A 22,242-nucleotide genomic window follows, 5' to 3' on the forward strand; every position below is an offset into this window, starting at 1 on the left:
ATGGCTACCAGAAGGCATTGCCTTGTTCCATGCTTTTTGGGGATACTCCTAAATGCTTTAATCGGTAAGTGGCGTTATTCTTACTATAGCCCCTAGTCGCCTAGCGATGTGGCACTAACACCTTTGTGGAGCGGAATTGTCATGAATCTGTTGTTTTCAAAAGTGGTGCATGCTGCAAAGTAGGCTAGATCACTGCTTCCCAAACACTGCGTCGGGACCCATTTGTGGGTCGCGGACGCATTTTTATGGGTACATTATTTTTTTGTTTCCTATATTTTGTTTGTAATTATTATTTCAAAAATATTTTCAAAAAGCATTCCCAAAAAAGCATAAATTTTAATGAATGAATAAATAAAAGAAAAATCTAAGAAATTCCACAAATTAGAAAACACATGTTTAAGTAGTGAAAATAGCAGATCTATAAGCTCACAACAGGGGGCAATGCGTTGGGTGCTTTTGCAGATGCTATATTATAGTTTGTGTCCTGGGCTAATTTCTCTTTTGGGTCATGGGCAAAAAAGATTGGGACCCACTGCTATAGATGCACGGTTGCACCACTATGCACTGACCATGCCGACTAACCCTGAACTTGACCATTTTCTTGTAGTCTATTTTGTATTAAATCAAAATGTCTCGCTCTTGAGTTGAGTTTTCTGAATCTGGTTATTTTGCATTGCATCTGTTTGTGGATATTGAATTATAGCCAGTCAAACCACAACAATGTGGAAAAACGTGTCATGTTTTAAAACTGTGCAGTTATCCATGCAGGTAAAGAGACTGTTTGCAGTTCATTGTCAATGTAGCCTATTACTGCTCGCTTTTGGATGCACCGCAGTTTAATATTGAACAGCCACGTTTAACAGTTAACAGAGTTTCTTGTCGGGTTTTAATCTTTGTTTTCATAATATAATAATATTTTTTGTGACATTCGTTTTTAAATGATAATATTGCCTTTTTCCCTTGTGCGAAGTTGGTCTCTCTTTGACATTAGGATGGTCTAGATCAGAACTGGTATTTTCTTTAGAAGTAACATTAGGGTTGGTTGGTGATGGTCAAGAGGGTATAGGTAATTCTAAGTCAGCATGCAGGGATACATTAGGACCAATGTATGCATTTAATAATGTCCTTCTTATGCCTACATTAGGCCTACTAAAATGCTGCAATCTGTTGAATGACTTCTTTTTATCAATAACTCCCATCCACTGAGAAGTTGTACGTTTTTTTCAGATTCTTTCCCCCCCAGTTAGTTCATAGTGTTTGTTGAAAGGGATACTTTACCAGGGAGAGGATATTTCATTGATATCAGCTGACTTTTAACATAGTAGGTTGAGATCTTGATTTGTCAGTCTTTATACACCCAACACAGCACCCTGTGGATGGCTGAAATGACAGTGGTTATTGCTGAGAGAAGAGATAAAAAGACTGTGGTTATTGCCTGCTGGGAAGAATATTTGTACAGATTAAATGTCAAGCTTGTCCCTCTCCTCCTTTTCAAAAATGCTTTCAGCCTTTGTTTGGTGTGATAGACAGTTTTTCTCTCTCTATGCGAGGCCTCTTAATTCAAAGGCAGGAAAGCACACAGGCTGGAGGAGTTATTGAGTGTTTGCAAAGTACTGCATGCACAGGATCCCAGAACGCGCTCCCTGGAATAGAAGAGAAGTGCACTGGGGTTCATATCATCATGTCGCATGTCTAGTGAGTGGACATGGTTGAACACAAATCCATGTGTTGTCACAATGATGGCTTGTGATACATTAACCCAAAAAAAACCACACATATTACTGTATTCATTATTTGATGGGGTTACAATGAATCAACAGATCTTTTCCTGATTTATTCAAAGACGGTTGACGACGGGGGAAACACAATAGTTTCAGATTTATACAGGGGTTGGAACAACAACCACAAGCAGCAAATAAACATGTTGCACTATTACTACATATTACTCCACTGTTAGCGGGGAAAAGGTGAAACAAATCTTTGTGTACTCTTTTCCTTTGTGTGTGTGTGTGCGTGCGTGCGTACGTGCGTGTGTGTAAAAAGTCAAAGCTGAAATTGCAATAGACTAGTGTTTGTTCAATAACAGGAGTCACTATGTTTCTCCAAGCTCTTTAATAAACAGAAGAGAGTACCCATTTATCAGCTTGAATTGTATTGTAGTGTTCTGGTTTCAATTTTGTCTGCTCATCTCTTCGTGTCATCACTTTTCACTTTCACCAGTATCCTGTACGAGTTCCCTTTCCTGACTGGATAAAATTGTTGTCCCGACCTGCATTTTCTGTTCACTAAAGGGCTAGAGAGATATGGCGACCTCTGTTAAACACACTATACTATTACACTATACTGTCTACAACCATTACTATTGGAGTATATAGAGCGATGTAATAATTATTTGAACAAAATAACATTTACATGAAATATCTTAGACAAGTCATGGACTCATCCAACTGAGCAATACTTTAAACATATCGACTACATTATTTTTAAGCTTCAATAGAAATAATAGTATCTGACAGCAAGACTGCAATGGGAGCCTTCTTGACTGCCAAGATTAAATATGTATTGTAATGATTAATTCAGGAGGGAGGGAGATATCTTTTTGTGTGCAGTATTCCCAAATAATGTTTTTTAATGGATTCCACTTGCAGTGACAGTAACAATGCTGTTATCTATAAACTAAGTTCTTGTTCATTTGTGGCACAGGGAAGCTGATTCAGGGAATTTCAATGTTTTACATCTGCGTCTGGATTGTTTGGAACACCTGCTCCTTGTTTTTTTCATTTTCATCTTGCATGTTATTTCTTACTGTACAGCAGCAGTGTTATTTCTTTGTGATCATCATAACAAGGTTCGCTAGAGTTTTGATTAATCTGTTGCTCTTACTATACCAGGTAAACATCCCCCCTGTTAAAACTATACTTGCTTGAGTATTGAAGTGGTTCAAATGGAAGGGCATTGATTAATAATTTACCTGGCAGATTGCCTGTCGGAGAGGCAAATATGAAGAGTGTTCACACTGTGGTTTCCCTTGGATATAGGGTGAATATTGATTGTTAACTGTCAGACATAGTATGATGAAACAGCACAAGGCTGCTCTTCCATTGCATTTCTTTGGGATATACCTCATGAGGCTAGCTCTTTTTAATGTAACGTAAACAACAGTTTATACAAAAGAACATACTTTTGTTATGTTCGATGGTAGAATTGAGTGATCAGTCACTATCTCAACCTTGTACAAAAATGAATTTTCCTAAATAATACATTAAAGTTGTGTGTCTGTATGAGTTTAGGCTGCTTTCGGAAAAACAAGGACTTAGACAACTGTTCAAATGTTTCGTTGGTGGTTATAATTGAGTGTACTAAAGTAAGAACAAAAAAAGCTGTAGCTTCACAAGCTGTCATATGACGCCTAGTTGTGTGTCAGTAGCACATTATGGCCTCACACACTGGTGTCAACAGGAAGCATGCGGCACGTCCCCAAGCTCACTTAGCTTTGCTCTGTCACTTGCTACCTCTCTCTGCTAACTACGTGTAGCTGTCAGTAGCCAGTGTGTGATCCTCACGTTACAGTGGGAGCAGTAAACCTCTGCGCTAGCTCGCCACACTTATCTGTCAATAGTAAGCCAGGGCATGAGCCACACTTAGCCCAGCACTTGTCTCTGTCAGGCAACAGGCTTTCTGGTCTCGGCCAGATGTAATCCTACACGCTAGGGTGTCCTTCCTCCAATAAAAAGAGCGTGAAGATGGGGTGCGTGTGTGAGGTTGGTGTGTTTCTGTGTGCATCTCTGTGTGTGTGTGTGTGTGTGTGTGTGTGTATACAGTATGTATCAGCTTACTGTATACAGTAGTTATACATGTGCATCTATTCATGTGTGCTTGCATGAGCGTATGGGTATTGATGTGACCACTGCTGTCCATAAAGCCATGCCTTCCTCTCCCCACATGTTCCATGCATAGATGCAGGATGCATAGTGCACACGCACACGTGCGCAGTCTGCGCACGCACACACAGTGATTTTTAAGAATGCGATTTCTTTCTCTTTAACAGTTTTTAATTGTTTCGTCACATACAAGCAACAAGACATGTGTAACATGACCAATAAAAATGTATACACATATTTCGAAAATGGGTCTTGCTTGCAATTTCTTTCACATTTTTAACCCCCAACCCAAAGCCGAAAATAGCCGACCTACAAGCTCACAATGGGTTGTCTATTTTTGGTGCACGGCACCGGTGTGCATGTAGGCTGAGTATAAATGAGGCATACCGGTAACTCCAATCCTAACCCCATAAACCTCTCTAAATGCTTTATCCTAACTCTATTCCCTAGCTGAATATTCTCCTAATTGTAAATCCAAGTCTTTTTAAACTAGAAAGAAAACATCCATTTCACTTATGAGGGCCGGGAGATTTCTACAATGGCACAAATTCTCCTATACTTGTGGGAACATTTGACCCTCACAAGTATGGTAATACAAGTGTACACACACACACACACACACACACACACACACACACACACACACACACACACACACACACACACACACACACACACACACACCTGCACGCACGCACACATACATACACGCATACTTAGACTGTAACACACCATATATCGCTGAGGTGTGTTAATGGAGTGGTCCCTCTGTCTCTTTATCAGTAGTGAGTCTTTAAATGCTCTTACCTTGCCTAGCCTCCTTTTACTCATTGGATCTGCTGGTTTAGAGATAGCATTCAATTCCATTCAGGGTGATTCCCTAAGGGTTATTCTTTTTTTCTTTGTACCGTTCAGAGGCCTCATTTGTTTGCCAATCCATCGAATGTCAATCTTTTCAAATATGCTTTATTCATTTACTGTACAAAGCCAAAGCGGAAGCAGTTGTTTCTAATGCAAGAAGCTTATTTAAGGCATGTATAAATAGCTCAGCTGAGATATATGCAGTGCATTAATGAAGCCATTCAATAGCCTTGCTAACACATTGGGCATGTTGATTCAAACCACACACTTGTAACCCTGGAAGTGGACACATGCAACCAAAGGGATCCTTCCGATTCCATGTGGTCCACTCATTAACTCTCAATTAACACTGAGGATTTTACAGTGCAAGCATTGGCTGTTATCTGCATGGCCCTCTGCAAAGCTGGATAACATCGATTAATAATATAGCAGGGGACTGAACAGTCTAAACTCTTTCATTAAGAGAAGATATCATTTGACACCTTTGTCTACTTCATAGCCTCATTTGTGTCCTGAAGCATTAACATATAATAGAGTCTTTTCTCTTCTTCTTCATATTGAGCCTCATCCATGTTTTGCTCCTAACATGAAGCGTGACTGATTGGCTGAGTGTCCTCAGGCACTGTGCGCTCTGTATCTCTCTCTCTCTCTCTCTCTCTCTCTCTCTTCCTGTGGGCAAACACTTTTGCTTTGTTGCCGCAAAGCAGTGGCCTGAATGGCTCTGCGTGGCTCTGGGCAGCAGCAGTAGCCTACTGTAGTGTGGCTATACCACAGGGGTCTTCAACGTTTTCAGGCCAACGACCCCTTAGCTGAGAGAGAGATGAAGCAGGGACCCCCACAACCTGATCATTGATTCCATATAGTTTAATTGTTTGACAGCACAACCATCAGTGTATTTTTGATTCATGTCAATTTGTGTTTTCAGATTGAACCGTCAATACATAACTTGACATTTGACTCCGTACTCAGTCTGCTCTTTTTCCCCTCTACACCAAACGTCTTTGCCGAAAATAGCTGATTTACAAGCTCAAATCGCCTCGCTGGCTAAAAATCTCAGAATATGGACACTATAGGATTCGAGTGGTTAATATAAAAAAGGAGGACCCCCTAGGGGTCCTGGACCCCCTGGTTGAAGACCCCTGGCTTACCAACTTGGGCTCTGGGAAGCAGCAGAGCAGCCGGCCAGTTAAGGGTTAAATATTTCTCCACTATACCCCCTCCTTGGGTCTTTGGACACTTAAACATGCTTTTCTCAGAGAGAGAGAGAGAGAGAGAGACATAAAGGAAGTAGAGAGAGCGGAGGGGAGAGAGAGGTATGGGGATATTTCTTTCAGTGTTCATTATGTGATCCTCATGGACGAACATGTCAATGCATTCCTCGTATGCACCTAAGGGGGAGTATTTCTGGGACTCGGAATTTGAGGGATGACGCCGGAGGTTCTCTGTTTTGACCCCTGTGCTGCCGCGGCCCCCCGGCCCCCCTCCTCCCCCCTCCAGATTCCAGGGCCCGGGGCAGAGGCTGGTAGTGCTTTAGTCCATCAGCGGCTGAAACGTGATACCTGGAGAGCCTGCTAAGCTCCTCTTTTATGGTACCAAGTCAGGTCAGCCTGTTTACATCCTTTATTTATTGTTCTCCCTCTGCCCCCCCACTTCTTTGCCCCAAGACACCGCGACCACTAAAAATCCTTCACACAGTTGTGAACTAGTGGGCATATATAACTAACAACAGACATTATTTTTGTTAGGGCCTTGGCATAGCAGTCACAGAACGTGTGTGTGTGTGTGTGTGTGTGTGTGTGTGTGTGTGTGTGTGTGTGTGTGTGTGTGTGTGTGTGTGTGTGTGTGTGTGTGTGTGTGTGTGTGTGTGTGTGTGTGTGTGTGTGTGTGTGTGTGTGTGTGTGTGTGTGTGTGTGTGTGTGTGTGTGTGTGCGTGCGTCAGAGAGAGAGAGAGAGAGAGATATGGAAAGTGAGCACACGTGCAAGGGAGTTAAATACGTGCTTCTGTTTGACTGATTTTCCCCTTTAGTCTTACTTGTGGACCGGGTAGACAATTAACCTCATTGCCAGGTTCAGCCTGAGTGGACATACATATATAGCTGAGTGACTGCTGGCCACAGTGAGATTACACATTGACCCACTGCTGTGCCCCCACTCCTACCCACACAGTGGTGGAAAATGTTCTCACATTTCTTACTTAACCCATTTAGGCCTAGAATAATTTAATGCTTTAACTATTTAGCAGATCTACAAGCTCACACACTGCAAGCTTGTAGATCTGCTATTTTAGATCTACAAGCTCGCAGCGCGGCACTTGGTGCCGCGCTGTGAGCTTGTAGCTCTGCTAATGTGGAAATACTCTGTTACAAGGAAACGTCCGGAATTCAAAATGTACTTGAGTAAAAGTATAAAAGTAGTGCTATCAAAATGTACTTAAAGTACCAAAAGTAAAAGTACCCATTATGCAGAGAGCCCCATTTCAAATGTTCAAATGCATACAAATCTTTTGAAAATAACAAATCTACAAGCTCACGTGAGCTTGTAGATCGGCTATTTTCAAATGGCTGAAATGTATATAGGGCTGAAGTTGTTAATGCATGTTTTGTAATAATAATCAAGATCTACAAAGTAACTAGTAACTAAAGTTTTCAAGTAATTGTAGTGGAGTAATTGGAATTACTGAAGTAAAGTACAAATAACTCGAAAGTGTACTTAAGTACAGTACTTAAAGTGGAAGACCACCCATTTTCAATATTGAACTGTGTCATTAATATACCTTAGAGGAGTTGTGTGGAAATAGAAAAAAAGTTCCCCCCTTCTGTGTTGCTTAGAACTGGAGGATTGATTTTGGGGTTTGTATTGTAAAGTACAACTTGATGACATCACACATTGTACATTACAATACAAACCCCAAAATAAATCCTCCAGTTCTAGGCAACACAGAAGGGGGGGAACTTTTTTTCTATTTCCACACAACTCCTCTAAGGTATATTAATGACATATTTCAATATTGAAAATGGGTGGTCTTCCCCTTTAAGTAAATGTACTTAGAATATGTACTTATACTACCCCACTGCTCGCTCGCACACACACGCTCTTCTCTCGCCACCTCTTTCACTGAATCAGGGTCCCCTCCGGTCCAGAAAGTGACAGATAGGAGAGGATTTGGTATGGAGGGTATCCTGTCTTCAAGTCAGCTTTGATGCGTGATATTCTGTGCCTCATCTCAGCTCAAATGTCAGCAGGTCAGCGGGGGAGGAACAGAGTGCTCCCCTAATGTCGCCACCGGTGAAAGATGGAAAACACCGGTGGCTCGAGGCACACGGAAACTGGTGACGGGAGTTAAACTCTCCCTCCTATACTGCCTAGGAACCTCCTGCTCACTCCTGAAAAATAGACACAGCTTGGTCGTTCTATATCATTTTATTTCATTTTCGCTTCAGGTTGTAATATTAGCGAAAAGCACCGGTGGCAGAAATTCCAGCTCTATCAGTGGTAGTAGAAGGATGCTTCAAGGAGAATCACGTAATCACTATGTTCCTACTCCCTGCTTTGATGGCTGACCTTGAGGGTGATTACAGTGTGAGGACACGTTTCAAAGTGCCCAGCAGGGATTGCAATGTGCCATAATGGGAGAATGAGTGGGGCTTTCAGTTGTCATTTCCAAACAGATTGACAGCATAGTGGCTGGGTACATGCTAGCAGTAGAAATCCACAGGTAATATGGGAGTATCTGTGAAGTAACTCTTGACAGGTTGGTTTGCTTGTAACCAAACCTTGCTTTTGAGAGAGATAGTCCATTTGTGTTCTATTCGAATTATAACGTTGCTGGAATTGCAAGACTGTGTGTGTGTGTGTGTGTGTGTGTGTGTGTGTGTGTGTGTGTGTGTGTGTGTGTGTGTGTGTGTGTGTGTGTGTGTGTGTGTGTGTGTGTGTGTGTGTGTGTGTGTGTGTGTGTGTGTGTGTGTGTGTGTGTGTGTGCGCGCGCGCGTGTGCGCACATGCTCTGAATGTACACAGGTGGCCTTTGGTAGTAGCCCCAAAGGTTTGACGTTCTGCCTTTTTTGAGTCAGACACAGTTTAGCCCATTTTTTACGTTTTGCAGTTCATATAAAAATATGAATATAAAAAAGAAGAACTGCGATTGCAGGGCTAATGTGGCTAACGATGTAGGAATGTACTGGGCTTGATGCATGTAACGTAAGTACTTCCACAATAAAATGTTAATTGGTGTCTATAATGGCAATATGCTGTAAAAATGTTATCACGTACCTAGCATTTATTTTCCCTGGGTGAGCGTAAAAAAAAACACAGCTAACCGTTATCAGCCACTGTGTGGGACTGATACACCTGTCGCTGACCAATCAACACATGGTAAAGTGTCACAGCATGCTGAACTGTCACTGTGAGCCACCTCACTGCTGAAGGAACTCAGTATGTCATTGGTTGCGTTTGCAAAATGCTTTATTTTCTTGATTTGATTTTTACATGTTATGTCCATTCGTCATTGCCCTCGCTAACCAACTTTAATCTGAGATAATTAGAATAATTTATAGTATTTTCTTTTTACAAAATAATACTAGTAAGACGCATCAGGGCGACACAGTGATGTGGACATCAGGGATCTCCATATATAAAAGGGATTTGTTCCCCTGGGACCAGAGGGATCTCCTTATCTCCATATATGGGCATAAAAGGGATTTGTTCCCCCTGGCATCACAGGGATCTTTCTAACAGGGCATCATTAATATTGATGACATCAGGGAACTCCATATATGGGCATAAAAGGGATTCTGTGTGACATCACAGTGAAGCCAGAGTGTGATGTCAGAGCGGCAAACCCATTCTGGTAGAGCGGTTCCCCTGACATCACAGTGACATCAGAGCATGATGTCAGAGCGGTAAACCGTAAAAATGTGTACGCGTCTACACGGACGCGGACAAGCTGTGACGTTTCTCATAGTAAACTGCGACCTTTGGTCGCAATAAACCCTTTTGTAAATCCCGCCCCATTCTGCCCTGTTACTATGATGGGACATTAACCCTGGGCAGATTGTTTTTATAGTGGAAGTGGATGGGATTTTTTTCCCCGTCATAGCCTCATTACAGCTATATAAAGTACCAAAGGAAAAACACCTAGGTGATATTAATAAAAAGGGAAGACAAAGGTACAGTAGTTACATTGCAAAACAGGGGGTTTACCCGAAAATATATGTTTTAATGTGTTTAATCCCAGTGGGACAGAATCCTCTTTGCAGATTCTTTTATAGTGGAAGTGGATGGGATTTTTTTCCCCTTCATAGCCTCATTACAGCTATATAAAGTACCACAAAAAACACATCTACGTGATATTAATAAAAAGGGAAGAAAAAGGTACAGTAATTACATAGCAAAACAGTAGTTTTCCCCCGAAAAATAAATGTTTTAATTAGTTTAATCCTCTGGATCAGAGATAGAAAGAGAAGCGCATTGCATCTTGGGTACTAGGAAGAGGACAGAGAGAATGTTTCTCCTCACATAATAGGCTGGCTTTTCGTAATTCTGCCCATTTAAATTATATGTACCCAATCGTGACTCTTAGACCATTGATAAGGTACATGTGAACTAGTTTGTTGAAGCTTATTCGTTATGATGAGCGAGATCGCTTGACGCTTGCCGTCGCTATCACCGTACCGGCCGATCTCCGTGTCGCGCACTGCGGACAGTTTTTGAAAGCCTGAAGCAACATTCTCCACTGCACAAACTCCACCCCCGATAGCAAAAAGTGAATGTTTTTTCCTGGTTGGCCAGTCAGGGAGTCTCAGGGACCAATCAGAAGGCTGACAAACGGTCTATTATGATAATGGAAAAGAAATACTGATATTAAATATTGAAATATAAGTTTCACATGTAAAACTGGGTGACATATACATTTTTGGTATCAGAGGTGCATGTACATTTCTTTAACCTGTGTGTGTGTGTGTGTGTGTGTGTGTGTGTGTGTGTGTGTGTGTGTGTGTGTGTGTGTGTGTGTGCGTGTGCGCGTGTGTGTAACCTCTCCAGGTGTAACGTGTGAAACGGAGCTCTCCTTCACCTTGGAGCCCAGTGACATCATCGCTGTACAGGAGCAGCCTCTCATGCTCCACTGTCAGGTGGACGGCATCCCCCCAATCACCACGCAGTGGAGGCGGAACGGCCTGCCTCTGACTCAGGACCAGCATCACACCACCTTCATCAACGGCTCGCACCTCATTGGTCACTTCCAAAAGACCAAATCCGATGGCTCGTCTGATGAGGGGGACTACGAGTGCATGGCCCAGAACTCCTTTGGCCTCCTGGTGAGCCGCAAGGCCCGCGTCCAGGCAGCCAGTAAGTCTTATTTCTCTGTGTGGTCAAACTGTGTTTTCTCCTATGGCAGTGGTTCTCAACCTTTTCAGGCCGCGACCCCCATATTTGACCTGGGGACCCCTCCACCCTGCACTAGCACTTGGAATTTTAAGAGTTGGCATTACATTTACTTTGACTCAATCTTTTCCATTATGAAAATAGCCGATCTACATGCTCACAACGTGGGCATGTAGATTGGCTATTTTCACAATTTCTGCCTCTAATATTTGACAATTTGACCAATGTTTGGCCAGGGGTACTAAAAATGTCTTTAAAGTCCTTAAATTGTCACTTTAGAAATGTGCAGATACCTTGTATACAAATACTGTATGTTGGTCTGTTTACTGTTGAGTGAGAAAACTATGTTAACATAGAAGGCTATAGCTAAACATCTGGGGACCCCCAAAATAATTTGGGGACCCACAGGTTGAGAACTACTGTCCTAAGGGGTCATGGAAATGCTGTGAAAGGCTTGATAACAGCTGCGCTGCAGTTTTACACGGTTAAGCCTATACTGTAGCTCAGACCAAAGATTTGCAAAGAGACGAGTCCGAATTATACCTCATCATACGACAGTGTCGCAAGCGAGAAATAGCCAATCTGCAGGCAAGCCCACAATGCGTTGTGAATCAGACACTCTGTGAGCTTGTAGATCTGCTATTCTCGGTGTGCAACACAACCGTTGTATGACGGAGCATAAATTAAGCATCACAACGTTATGGATAAAAATCACAGCATCTCACTCGCTGTGTGTGTGATGCAGTTGTTGCTCGTACGGCGCTGCTTAGCAATGTACTGTAAGTCTCTGGCACTCTCTGGAGTTTAGTATTAGCAAGCCTCCATGCTGAGGCTCTTTGTGGGAAAAGCAATAAGCTTGAAGCGCCCCCCGGCAGCCCACTCAGTGGTGGAGGCACCAAAGATCAATTTTCTGTGGTTCTACCCACAAAGCTCTTATTTGAATTCCCTTTAATTCCCTATCGAGTTATCAGCACCGCTGCCATGGTTCGTGCAGAACATGCTTAAATCTGTTGGCTTGAGTGAAGAAAACCAAGGTTATGAGCAACTACCCTCTCTCTCTCTCTCTCTCTCTCTCTCTCTCTCTCTCTCTCTCTCTCTCTCTCTCTCTCTCTCTCTCTCTCTGTCTGTCTGTCTGTCTCCATGTTTCTGTTTCTCTCCCTTTTCTCCGCTTCTGTCGTACACATGCATGACTCCACTTAAATGTGCATAGAGAGAACACGGAACCAGACATTGTCCGGTGGACAATGCCTGGTTTGGTGTGATGCTGAGATGTTACAGCAGAGCTCTGTACAGAGTTAAGGGCATTATGAAGCCCCTCCTGTCATATGTTTGGTAACAAAGAGATGGACAAAGCCTGCTAGAAGCCTGTTGATTCCTGGCCTGTGCGTAGACAGCACGCCGCTGTGCTGTTGTGGCCATGTGGCTTTTCTGCTCAGTGGGGCGTGGAGGTTACTAGGAGCGTCTCGATGGCCAAAGGGAAAAGTCACTCCTGCTTTGGGATGGGACGATATGGACATTTCATATCACGATTATTGTAACAAAATAAATCACGATTTACGATATTATCACGATAATCCAAATCCATTATCCTGGGGCGGAACATTTGCCAAAAAAATAGCAGATCTACAAGCTCACAACGTGCCGCGTTGCGACGCATTGTGAGCTTGTAGATTGGCTATTTTTTGGGAAAGACATTTGATGGAGAGTAAAAAAAATACTGTTTCAAGTACGTATATTATAAGTACCTTTTACCAATTATAGGGGGTTTAACTCTTTTAGTGCCACCCGTTCACCACTAGAGGGCGCACCAGGTGCCATAGAAAATCCCATAGAGATATGCTGGTATATGCAGAAGCCCTGCAGCCATGACTTGCCTGAACACTTTCCTTTGTGCATGTACAGGAAGAGGATGAAGTTAGCTTGAAGTTAGCTATTGGCTACCAAGCATTTTAGAAGCCTTATTTTCGTGAACTTAGCCATGATTAAACCTTGCACACCTCATGCATGGGAAAAAAACAGAGAAGAATGAGCTCTAATGAATGAGCTCCTGGATTGCATTGGAGTGGATTTGTGCAGTTTGTTCACAGCTTTCAAACAAAAAAATCCGATTGGAAATCCGTTCAGGCATTCTTGAGATAATCGCCATTATGTTTTACATGTTATGTAAACAAACATGGCTGCCCTGTATGTTAGATGGGGTTGTATGGGGGTGGAACATGCAAAATCGCGATTGAAATCATGTTCACTAGATTTGATGGGGTCCAAAAAAAAAAAAAAAAAATTCAATTTTTCTTTTTTTTTTTTTTTTTCAAAAACCGAACATGTTCGGTTTTGGCATATGTAATACGTTTTAACTGGATGAGTTAACTCATTCTGAGCCCAGGACATTAACGGATTAGGGGGTCCAGAGTGCCCCCTCCCGGCCCCATTAACGGCCGCTGTCTTATTTTGAAGGCCAGAAGTCTAGACCGGAAGTACTTCCGGTCTGACGTCATCGGATCGTGCGCCGGAACCGATGCGTGTCCACGTGGAGTTGTGTAATGGCCGACCGGGAGCTTTTATAACTGTGTAAAATAAGCGAGCATCTGCCTCCATCCTAGCTTCTAAAGTGTAGTTTTGAGATAATGGACATTAAAGATGAGATCGGCCGTCCACCTCAATGTTATGGGATGACTATTGTGTGCTCGTGGAGCCGTGATGATGACAAATCAGCGCGGATTTCGTCTCCGGAGCGTCGGCCATTGTACTAGGTATTTTTACTCGCCGTTACAGTAATATATTACTTTTCCCGCGACATCGCGTGGATGGCACTATAGATACTCTATTACTTTTCCCGCGACATCGCGGGGTTGGCTTTTAATGAGTTAAGTGGTACCGGATATGCAGCTCGGCAAATAAAAGGTGAATTGATCCCAGTGAATGACGGAGCACAGTATCACGATAAATTAAACCTCCACGATACGATTATCGTGAGTTTTTTGATCACGATAAACGATAATATCGCTTATCGTCCCATCCCTACTCCTGCTCCATTGCTGTCCAACGCGAAACCTTTAAGACCTCCCGAAACAGCCTTTCTGTCAAAGATCACACCATAGTAGACTCCATTTAAAAACCCTCTCCTGTTCTACAACAAGGGAAAGTCCTGAATGGGGATCCTGTGTGAATTCTTATTGAATACTTTTTGATCCCTTCATTGACAGATTGTTCTCCATCACCTGTAGACAGTTTCTTGTTGCTTTTTATCCCTCTGGTAGTATTTATTTTACATTGGCTTTGATTGATTGATTATTTTATTAGACAAAAATGGAGAACAGTACAAGTATAGACAATACAATTGAAATGTAGTACAGTACAAGTGCAGTTAAACACCGTGCCTAAAAGGAACATCCCAAATAAGTCCTTTTACAGTCTTTTTGGAGTGGTGAAAGCGCTCCCAATAGACAGGTATGTCCGTGGGTATGTGGGTGGCTGGCTGGGTGGGTGGCTGGCTGGCTGGCCGTGTCCGTCCGTAGCCTGGCAATACCTTGAGTGGCCACACACAACACACTAGTTAAAGAAGGGGCGCTGTTTTGTGCAGGCCAGGCACACTCACCACTCACTCACAGGCACAGTTTACACTCACTCACTCACTCACATAGTGTACAGCTGCTCAAATTCACCGCTCCACTTCGAACCGAGGTTCGATTTTTTATGTTGGAAGCCCTCGGTATTTAATTATAAAAATGTGAGTGTGGTTATGTTGTAGGAACACAAAATGTGAAATACACAGAATGAAAATCAATTTAAAGGCTGTGTAAGTGATGTATTTTGTTGGGGGAAAAAAATGAGTTTTCTCCCATTGATGAATGTAACCTGGAAGCTGTAGGGATGTAGGTGTGTTTGCAATCTGCAGACAACTACAGCTCAAGTTCGAGGAAACCTCCCCATGCGCTCGCACGCACGCACGCACGCATACACACACACACACACACACAGGCACAGACACAGACACACACACACACTTCTACCATTTCTCTTTGACTCATATTGATTAGAGGGGGACTGAAGGATTACCAAAGGTTACATTCTGACCTCTGCCCTCTGACCTTTTTGTCTGGAGGAGGGGTGCACACTGGGTGTAGTCTTTCCCTTGATGAAACCATCTCCTCTCCAGCAGTGGTGGACAGTAACTAAGTATGTACTTGATTGAGTACTTTTCCACAGATTCATTTATTTATTTTTGCAAGCTCACTTCACCTTTGACTCCACTACGGAAGCGATTCTTTGGACCCAAACTTACAAAAATATGCCATTAATTAACCACTTAAGAACTATTTAGAATATACACAATGCATAGTGTATTTGTTATTTTTGACATTATTCTAAATTTCAATACAGCAATGCATTGATATTCAGTGGGGGATAAAGTACTCACATTTTTTACTTAAGTAAAAGTATCAATACTGCAATGTGTAGAACCGAACATGAAACCTCTTCATTCTCATTGAAATGCATTGGCGGAACGCGGATTCCACTCTCATAGGTACTTTGGTGTGAGGGCACCCTTACAAGTAAAAGTCCAGAATTAAAAATGTACTTGAGTAAAAGTACGAAACTATTGGTATCAAAATGTACTAAAAGTAGCAAAAGGTTTGATAATAGCAGATCTACAAGCTCACGGCCTGTAGATCGGCTATTTTAAAATGGCCAAGGTATAGAATATAAAGTGATTAATGTATGTTTTATAATATTATAATTTATATCTGCAAAGTAACTAGTAACTAAAGTTTTCAAATAAATGTGGTGGTGTAAAAGTACAATATTTGGATCCAAGATGTAGTGGAGTAGAAGTAAAAGTATTGGAAATTGGAAATACTCAAGTAAAGTACAAATACCTCAAAACTGTACTTAAGTACAGAACTTAAGTAAAAGTACTTATATAGAAGATAATGTTCTTTGTAAATTGTACCTTTGCTTTGAGTGCTTGTGTATTTACTAGTATTTATGGTGGACAAGGCTGCACACCAGTGCTCTCCAGTGAAGCTTCACTGAAACTCTCAAGACAGCGAAAAGCAGTTTCCTTGCAAACTCACCCTCCAGAGACCCCTCAAAGGGATTATAATTCTGATAAATGAACTTCCCTCAGCGTAAATGCTCCTTGTATTGGCCCTCGTTGCATACTTATATCTGCAGTGGTTTGGGATAATTGCCGTAAGGGAGTAATGTTCTAATTGGTTTATGCTCCATCTTTGACCATTTCTTTGACTTCCATTTTATTTTCTGTCACGCAGGGAAAAAAAGGCCCTGGGCGTTTAAAGTCAAATCAATGGGGCTTTGATAGCACCTACAGACGTGCTGCTTGACATCCAGTCTGATCTTGGAATCATTACAAATCACTAGGGTCTTGTGTTTTCCACATTAGGGCAATGTATTACACGAAGCAAAATCCATATTTCCCCTTTTTTCCAAGGCCAAGTGGATATGTTTTAATGTGTGTCTGTGTGTGTGTGGAGGGTGGGGTGGGTGTCCCTTCTCAGTGAAGGACTGTGATGAGAAGATAGATTGAGATGAGAGATGGCTGTCACCAGGCTCAGGCTGTGTATTGTATACCAGGCATGCGTACAGAACCTCAAACTTTAGCTTTGCTCCAACAAATTGTCCAGTCAGTGCAGTAGTCTCTACCCCGTAGCCCAAGCCTTAATCCACGAGGCTCTTATGTCTTAGGTCTTTGACACGAGGTCTCAGAGTTGGATTCCAACCAAGAGGGATTTGAAACATCTAAGCTCCCTTTCATCCCTTTTCGGGCCCACTGATAGGGTGTAGAGTTTTCCATTTTGGACCTAAGCAACATCTTTTCTTCTTCTCCTATTCAGAGTGCTGGTATAGAACCGTTGCCCAGTGTTATAGCCTGATGAGGATCAAAGACTATTATTTGTTTCTTTTTTTCAGTTTGTGTGTTAAGACTCATGGGCCGTTTGTTCTGCAGGATTTTGAGGCTTTTTTGTGCAATATTTGCACCTCCCCTCCAACAGAACTCTGACTAGTGCCACTGTCATACAATGGGTGGTGTGATTAACGTTACTGCAGCCTATTTATTGCCCCCCCCCCCCCCCCCACACACACACACACACACACTGGACAAAGCTCATCCTGCAACACCACCTCCCTCTATAAATTTCACTTCTTATTTGCTTGACGACCATTTGTGTGAGTTCACGGTTGGGGAGCCGCTGTATAGGAGGGGGGCCCCATCGCCCTTCCAATTCGTCTATCGGACCAGGAAGCCCTGTTTTGTTCATAACGTTATCTCTTTGATGGTCACTCTCTCTTTCTCTCTCTCACTCATACCCTCTCTCTCTCTTTGACCATATCTCCCCCCTCTCTCTCTCTCGGTTCCTCATTAGATTAGACTCAGGAAGCTTTTCATCATTTGGATGAATGACAGCCCGGTACAGTGGACCCTTCCCCCAGCGCACACCCCTGTCACCAGGCAACACATCACAAAAAGCCCCCTGTTACAAAATAGGTTTTCAGGATCAATCGAAATGACCTGCTTTTCCTCCCGGCATTAATTGGAAAGAGTTTAGGCTTTGTTAAGGCGTAATTTATTTTCCCTCAGTCCCATTCATCTCGGCACGACTGTAATTGACCTCAGGAAGCCCTGGAAAAAGATTTGGAGACACGGTATGAAGTGTCTCGCTCAGAAAGGGACAAGCAGGAGCAAACAAAGTGGAGAATAGATAAACGATAGCGATAAACGAAATACAAACGGTGTACATTATACACATTATGTGTTTGTAAATACAAACAGTGTACATTATACACATTATGTGTTTGTAAATACAAACGGTGTACATTATACACATTATGTGTTTGTAAATACAAACGGTGTACATTATACACATTATGTGTTTGTAAATACAAACGGTGTACATTATACACATTATGTGTTTGTAAATACAAACGGTGTACATTATACACATTATGTGTTTGTAAATACAAACGGTGTACATTATACACATTATGTGTTTGTAAATACAAACGGTGTACATTATACACATTATGTGTTTGTACATGCAGTGGTGGAAAAAGTACTGAAATGTTTTACTTGAGTAAAAGTATCAATACCGCAATGTAGAAATACTCTGTTAGGGTGCCCTCAGACCAAAATACCTATGAGAGTGGAATCCGCGTTCCTCCAATGCATTTCAATGATAAGGGAGCGTTTTTTGCAGAAATCCTCTGCTGGCATGAAACCGCTTCACTCTCATTGAAATGCATTGGCGGAACGTGGATTCCACTCTCATAGGTATTTTGGTGTGAGGGCAGCCTAACAAGTACAAGTTCAGAATTCAAAATGTACTTGAGTAAAATTATGAAAGTATTGGCATCAAAATGTACTTAAAGTACCAAAAGTAAAAGTACTAAATGTTTGAAAATAGCCGATCTACAAGCTCACAACGCGTTGCATCGTGACGCGCTGTGAACTTGTAGATCTGCTATTTTCAAATAGCCAAGGAATAAAATAGGGCTAAAGTATGTTTTGTTATATCCTAATTTATATCTGCAAGTAACTAGTAACTAAAGTGTTCAAATACATGTAGTGGAGTAAAAGTACAATATTTGGATTCGAGATGTAGTGGAGTAGAAGTAGAAGTATTGGAAATTGGATATACTCAAGTAAAGTACAAATACCTCAAAATTGTACTTAAAGGAGTAGTTCACCACTTTTCAACCTGTCTTCATATAATAGGTCCTCACTAATGTTCATGATAAAATATCAAAACATTTTTCTACTCAGTCCAAGTCTCCTAGGAGAGCTGTGGGAAGTTCAGAATCCATCGTCTTGTGACATCATCATTTTCCAAAAAAAGAATTTTATCAATATTTTTGAAAAAAATATTTAGATTTTTATTATATCGAGAACAATGGCTTCCACTTTAAAATTGCAACTTTTCAGGAATAGAAAGCCTGCAGTTTCTATAAGCTGGATTGGCAATCGATGATGTCACAAGACGATGGGTTTCTGACCTGCCCACAGCTCACAGTGGTGGAGTGCCCCTTTAAGTGCAGTACTTATAAAAAAATGTACTTAGTTACTTTACACCACTGGAAATACAAACGGTGTACATTATACACATTATGTGTTTTGTACATGCTGTCTTTTCATGACTGGATGGGCGACTATCCAGCACCTTTTTTTTATGCACAGGAGATTGTCACAGCGAATTGTAGTCCTTTTGTAACGGCGGGCCGCTGAATGAGACTTTAAAGCAAAGGAAGATTCCAGGGGGCTGTCAGAGATGAAAGACGAGCAGACAGAGGATGACTGTAAAACGTGTTGCAGTTCCTACCAATGGGCTGTCATTTGTGTGTGAACTTAACTGCAGCGCCGCTCGCCGCTCGGGTGTAAATGTAAATAGGGCTGACATGTCACCCAGACTGCAGTAAACAACAACGCACACGTACACATGCGTGCGCGCATACACGCGCACACACACACACACACACACAGTCTGATGGAAAAGCTACATGTATGAGAGGTAACATACAGTAGAAAAAAAAAAAAAAAAAGAGTGGCCACTGGCAGGTATTCAGACTGCAGAGAGCGTGAGTGATTTATGAGGAGGTGTGTGGGTGCGGGTGCGTGTGTGTGTGTGTGTGTGTGTGTGTGTGTGTGTGTGTGTGTGTGTGTGTGTGTGTGTGTGTGTGTGTGTGTGTGTGTGTGTGTGTGTGTGTGTGTGTGTGTGTGTGTGTGTGTGTGTGTGTGTGTGTGTGTGTGTGTGTGTGCGTGCGTTTGCTTGGAGGGATGATGGTGACTCTTCCTCTAGCCCCCACCCCGCTCCGCTCCGCTCCAGACCTCCTGACTGGCTGAAAGCCGAAGCCCCCTCCCCTCCAATCCCTCCAGCTCCCTTTGTCTGTGTGCCAAGCCCCGCCCCTCACCAGAGACACACACACACACACACACACACACACACACACACACACACACACACACACACACACACCCACACACACACACACTCTCTCTCTCTCTCACCCAGCTTATGGGTGATTTATTCTTATCTGCACGCCAGTGTCGCGCACTGAAACAACATATCTACAAGCTCACAATGTTCCGCTGCGTGATGCGTTGTGTGCTTGTAGATCTGCTATTTCAAGTGCACCGCACAGCGTGCGATCAAGTACAACTCAAGCTTTACCCCCAGACCTTTGAAGCCACTCGGTGCATCCCACTGTCATAGATTAGCCATGCAGTGCTGATTGCGCATAATCTAGGTTTATTGTTTTAACATTGGAACTCTAATTGCTCATTGGTTTTGTTTTTTCAATTACTTTTGTTCAGTTACACATCAAGCATGCAAACTTTGCTACCATACTGTAGATCAGTGGTTCTCAATCTGTGGGTCGGGACCCCCCAGGGGGTTCCCCAAATTATTTGGGGGGGTCCCCAAATGATTAACTGAATGTGCAACATTGTTTTCCCACTCAACAGTAAACAAACCAACATAAAGTTTAAGTGTATAGAGGGTATCTGAACATTTCTAAAGTGACAATTTAAGGAATTTTTTATACTTCTAAAATGACAAATTAAACATTGGCCAAATTGTCAAATATTAGAAGGAAGAAATTGTGAAAATAGACGATCTACAATACATGCTCACAACGCCTGACGTTGCAAGGCGTTGTGAGCACAAAGGAGACCTCTAAGCCGTCAGGCTAATCAAACGGTTATTGATTTCCTCAGAGTTTGTGGGCCGCTATGTAGGCTGATATTAAACTGAAGTAGCTAATATGCTTCCTCTCAGACTCCTGCTGTGTGGTCAGGGTCGTCACAAGGGGGGGGGGGGAGTGGGACTGAGTTACTAGGGCCCAAGGTGGAGGGGGCCTTAATTATTTTATACCAGGGGTCCCTGGAACTAAATATTTTGAGATGGGGGTCCGTGGCCAAATACATATCATTTTGGGGGTCCTTCACATGAAAAGGTTTTGGCACCACTTACATAGAAACATAGGTTTTTCAAAAAACCTATGTTTCTATTTCAAAAAAGGATTTGAAATATTCAAAGACTATATTCAAGATTTTTCAAAAATAGCAGATCTACAAGCTTGCAGTGCCACGCTGTGAGCTTGTATATCTGCTATTTTTCAATGGTTAAAGCACAAAATAATCGTGCTGTGGCCCACGGGTGAACCCTTGTACCCAGGGCCCAGAATTTGGTGCGACACCCCTGCTGTGTGGTCAGTGCCCCTCCGAGACAGAGGGCCAGCCAGGGAGGAAGTGAGGAAGAAAGGAATATGTCCCCCGCACTGAATAGGTGGGCGGAAGAGATGAGGGCTTTGACCTCTGCCTTGTAATTACAAAACACAGAGAGAGACCCGGCTGTCTCTCCAGCTACACCTGCAGACTGAGAGCTGACATGTGATTGCATGCTAATGCCCCACTTATGGTTATTATTATTCATAATGGCTAACGGTGAAACGTGGATGTGTTGGCTTTGTTTTGGAATGATGGCTGGCTTTTTGTTATTGGTTTGATGCGGGCCGAGTTCCTTTGTATGCTTCACTGCTGTCATCTCAGCCAGGAGTACAGTACAGAGACAGAATATAGTCGTTGTCGGGCGGAAACCTTGTATCTCCAAGTTTCAAATTTGTACGTTCTTTCGCCAAGTAAAGCCCTGCTTCATCAATCATACAAGGCCGTCGCACAAAAGTAGTGAAAACAGCAGATCGGCTGTTTTCACTAGTTTAAATCATTTTTAAAGTGATAAATGCAAAACCAACGGTTTTGGACAAGGTTTTCACCCGACAACGACGATATCTCTCTGTCTCTCTTATCCTCTACCTCATAATCTCTCTCTCTCTCTCTCTCTCTCTCTCTCTCTCTCTCTCTCTCTCTCTCTCTCCTATTCCTATTCCTATCCAGTAGCTGTTTGTCCTCCTCTGTGGGTTGAGTTGCTTTGTGTCAGCGAGCCAAGCAAACAGGCTTGCTAAATGTGCTTCATGAAAACACTCGGGGCATTTGCATTAACAAATGCTGGAGCTCAGCCCCAGTCTCCCGTGGGAAATGAGGAGTGTGAATTTTTCCATTATTTCTGGTAGATGACACATCATTGGCCTCCAAGCCTGCGGAAATT

At 42.5% G+C, this 22,242-nt stretch overlaps 1 protein-coding gene across 1 annotated transcript in view; it reads left to right on the plus strand.

The window, feature by feature from the left end:
* Nucleotides 1-22,242, plus strand: part of igdcc3 (immunoglobulin superfamily, DCC subclass, member 3) — a gene marked incomplete at both ends in the record, with an annotated part of 88,358 nt that continues 66,116 nt past the window's right edge. The window contains 2 exons of the mRNA XM_080730213.1: nucleotides 1-64; nucleotides 10,781-11,086. Of these exons, the coding sequence (XP_080586339.1) occupies nucleotides 1-64; nucleotides 10,781-11,086 (370 nt within the window). The remainder of the gene's footprint in view (nucleotides 65-10,780; nucleotides 11,087-22,242) is intronic.

This window comes from Nannobrachium achirus (assembly GCF_963921795.1).
Source record: "Nannobrachium achirus genome assembly, chromosome: 7".
Lineage (NCBI taxonomy): Eukaryota > Metazoa > Chordata > Actinopteri > Myctophiformes > Myctophidae > Nannobrachium > Nannobrachium achirus.